The 4,456-nt window shown below is 35.7% G+C and overlaps 1 protein-coding gene across 1 annotated transcript; it reads left to right on the top strand.

The window, feature by feature from the left end:
• Positions 1-330: 330 nt before the first annotated feature.
• LOC150035860 (uncharacterized) lies at positions 331-828 on the top strand. Its single transcript, XM_090313488.1, has one exon. It carries the CDS (start codon positions 331-333, stop codon positions 826-828), a length of 498 nt encoding a protein of 165 aa, XP_090169614.1.
• Positions 829-4,456: the final 3,628 nt, after the last annotated feature.

Consider the following 4,456-nt stretch of genomic DNA (forward strand, 5'->3'; position numbering starts at 1 on the left):
TGCAGGTCGATGCCAACCATTTCAGAGATTGATGAGGAAGGATATGGTCTTTGAATGGGATCAAACATGCCAAAATGCCTTTGATAGCATAAAGAAGTATTTGCTCAATCCTCCGATCCTGAGCGTGCCTACAACTGGAAGAACATTAATATTATGTATTGCCGCTCAAGAAAGATCCCTTGGAGCACTACTTGCACAAGAAAAGGAAAAAGGCAAGGAATGTGTGCTCTATTATCTAAGTAGAACTTTGACAGAGGCTGTGCTGAATTATTCTCCAATTGAGAAGATGTGTCTCGCCTTGTTTTTTCCATAGAAAAGTTGAGACACTATATGCAAGCCTTCATCGTACACTTGGTAGCAAGGGCCGATCCTATTCAGTATACATTATCTAGGCCAGTCATCACAGGGTGCCTCGCTAAATGGGCAATCATACTTCAACAATATGATATTGTTTATATACCCAAGAAGGCAGTGAAAGGTCAAGCATTGACAGATTTCTTGGTTGACCATCCGATCCCATCAAATTGGAAATTATGCGAAGATTTACTCGATGAAGAAGTATTCCATGTTGAAAGCAGGGAACCTTGGACTATGTACTTTGATGGCGCAACACGAAGAAGTGGAGCAGGCATTAGTGTTGTCTCCATTTCTCCTGAAAAGTACGTGTTGCTGTATAGCTTCACACTCAATGATATGTGTTCAAATAACGTTGCTGAGTACCAAGCGCTCATCATTGGCTTACAAATGGCTTTAGAAATTGGGATAGCATACATAGAAGTATATGGGGATTCAAAGTTAGTTATAAATCAGCTCTCATGCCAGTATTGAAGGAACTCGTTTTGTAGAGATCCTTGAGCGGAAACGGGTCGTCCAAATTCTATTTTGATTGAAAAACTAAATTTACAGTAAACATATAAGATATGCATTCTGTATATAAATTACAACATGCTTCAAAGAAGAAAAGAATTCAAGAGATTCTACCTTTGAACAACTTTTCTTCTTATAAATCCCTCGAATGCTTACGAACTCAAAAACAACAAACTTGAAAACCCTCTTCAAGAATTCTCGAACCAACAAGAGACAAAACCACTAGGATTCTTTGGTATTCTCAGGGTGAGAGTTCAGGAGTGGTGGGCTCTGACTATTTTGGTTTGGAGGGTGTGTTCGAGTTTGGAAGAGGAAGAAAATTGATAATATAGAACACTTCTGTTTACTTTATCGTATAGAAAATTATCAATCATGTAGATTCTCTACGTTAGTATTGTAAGGAAGAAGAGAAACAAATTTCTTTTATTCCTTTTCCCATAAAAAAAAACTAATTAACCACCCATTGAGGTGGTTGGAGAGAAATTAGGAATTATTATCCAAAAAAAAAAATATATATATATAAATAAATATGATCACTAACTTATCATATCTTATTTATATTAAACTATATGTTATATCGAATATATCACATAACATATAGTTTTGATATTGTGTCATACAATATAAACTATAGTTTTTTTTTTTCTATTTTATGACATTTAATATAAATAAATTTTACAACTATGAATCACATTCATAGAAAATATATTTGAATCTTATTGAAATATTTATTTCCTCCAATTAAACTATAATATATCAAAAACATTATAACAATTATATCATATATAAATGAATCAATTTAATTATATCATATATAATTAAATTTTCTCTTATTAATTTGAACAATTCAAATTAAACTAAAAATTGATTCTCAACTAAATCTTTTTGAGCTACCAAAGGGACCTTATGGACTTGTAGCTTGAAGCTCCAACGGTACGTGAATAATTAATTAAACTCTTTAATCATATTATCTACCATCCGTTAATTGTCGGACACTCCACTAAAGACTGACAACTGCACTCTTCACATTACAGATATATTTCTGTGTCCATTGGATATAACCAATCGTAGGCCAAATTACCATTTTACCTCTGTAGTTACATCTAACTCCTTAAGTACCACTGATCCCTCTAATGAACAACAGATAATAGTCACACTATGACTAAACCCCTCTTGGTCCAGGAGAGGGTGTGGAGCCACATTGTTCAAGACCCAGAATCAGCCCTTAAGGGAGCAGTTTATCTACTTATCACTGCTCCGGGAAAGAGTGAATTCCATCTTGTGTAGTTGTATTCTTAGCTCCTCAATCAGACGAATCCCCAAAATAGTAGGCTTGTTGAGTCGGCGATCTGACCACTCTCACCCATACAAATCAAAGGATTGCCCTCATAGGCAGTTCTCAACTCACTTAGGATTAAGGTCATGTTACCTATGGTCATCCTGGTGAAATGAAAATCTCTATTATAAACGGTGTTATAAAATGAGACTAAAGATTTTATGGTCCGGTCTTATACAAATTCCTTTGTATAGAATATCCCCGCTCGCATGTGTAATACATGAATGATCAAGATCAGATCATTTGTAGTACTTTACAACAATTGTAACACTTACAAAGCGGGCCATACTCGTATTGTCACAAGGATAAGGTACCTAGCCTTATCCATCTACTACAGACCATTTAGGTTATCACTTAAACATGATTCACCTGTATGTCTCCATATACATGTTTAAGTTACAACGATAACCTTGGATGTTAGTTTATTGGTTTGTGGTTAATGCAACTAAAATATCACAAAATTTATAGACAAAGTGAATAAAAATATCATATATTATTAATCACATAAGAGTTTGTTCATACAAAGTTTACAAACTATAGGACCCTATTGTTGGGATTGGTATCCTTGTCGTAGTTTGTAATCTGTACACATTGTTATAAATAAAATAAGAGTTATTTTATCTGGCATTTACTCATATCCAATAAACAAAGCTCCATGGTTATTGTATGTAAACTTAAACATGCATATGAGATATACAAGTGGATCATGCCTTAAGTTATAACCTAAATAGGTCTATAGTATAAGGATTAAGGAAGCATACCTGATCTTGGTGACACTACAGATACGACTCGCTTTGTAGAGGTTTACAAGTGTTGTGAACTACTACAGATGGTAGATCCTGACCATTCACGTGGAGAGATGCGAGCGAGGGTGTCCTATACAAAGAGTTTATATATGACGAGGTCACGAGATGACTAGTCTCTGTATATAACGCCGTTGATACTGGAGACTTACATCTCACCTAAACGACCATAGGTGACATGACCTCAATCCTGAGTGTTTTGGGAACTTCTGCTTTTAAGGGCGGTCCTTTGATTAGTATGGGTGAGAGTGGCCAGATTGCCAACTTAACGTGCCTACCTTTTTGGGGGCTTGTCTGATTTGAGAGCTGAGAACTCAATTACACGAGATGAAATTCACTCCTTCCCCGAAGTAAGGGTAAGTAGATAGATTGCTCCCTTAAGGGTTGATTCCGGGTCTTGAACATAGTGGCCACAACTTCTCTTTGGAAGAGAGGACTCGGCCATAGTAGGACTATGAATTATGTTCATTAGAGGGATCAATGGTACTTAAGGAGTTAGACGTAACTGCAGGGGCATAACGGTTATTGGTCCAACTGTACTTACGAGCGGTCTGTGAAGAGTTATCACATTATTGATTGGTTGATATGGACACATAATATATCTGTAGTAAGGAGAGTTTAGCTATCGATCTTTATTGGAGTGCCTGGCAGTTAACGGATGATGGATCCCATGACTAAAGAGTTTAGTCAGTTATTCACGTACCATTGGAGCTTGAGCTACAGGTCCATAAGGTCCCTTTGGTAGCTTAATGGATTCAAGTTGAGAATTAGTTTTTGGTGTTGATTTGAAATTTTCAAATTAACAAGAGAAAATTCGATTATATATGATATGATCTGTGGGATGTATGAGATACATCAAGTGGAGGATTAATATAAATAAGATTTACATTAAGTACCATGAAATAGAAAAAGAACTATGGTTTATATGTTTCAGATGAAATATTAAAATTATAGGTTATAAATATAATATGGTAAGTTGGTTATCATATATATTTATAATAATATTAATTATTGGATAATTATATCTTTTTCTCTAATAACCAATTGGGTGGGAGTTTATTGGTGGTTTCATAGTAACCATGAGATAAAAGGAAAAATGTTTTCCTATTTTTAGGAGTTGTTGTGAGAATTACCATTCTCGGAAAGATCTCATGCAAACGCTGTCAAGTGAATACGATTCACTAAACGATAGCTGAAGAGAGACTAAACGATCGTGGAGTGACAATACACGATAGTTCACTCAGCTGGCCATGACCTAAACGATCGTGGAGCTTTGGCTAAACGATTGCATAGCATTTGTGAAGTGATTGGACATCGTCTATACGATAGACTTCTGTCATCTCCCACTTGCTCAATCGTTTACACGGTTGTTATTCCTCCGGTCTCTTCCTCTAACCAAGTCCACACAGAGCCTACACTTCTGGATTTTCACATGAGAATAGCCATTGTG

The sequence above is a fragment of the Benincasa hispida genome, chromosome 5 (assembly GCF_027475165.1).
Source record: "Benincasa hispida cultivar pf3 chromosome 5, pf3_genome.v1.1, whole genome shotgun sequence".
Taxonomy (NCBI): Eukaryota; Viridiplantae; Streptophyta; class Magnoliopsida; order Cucurbitales; family Cucurbitaceae; genus Benincasa; species Benincasa hispida.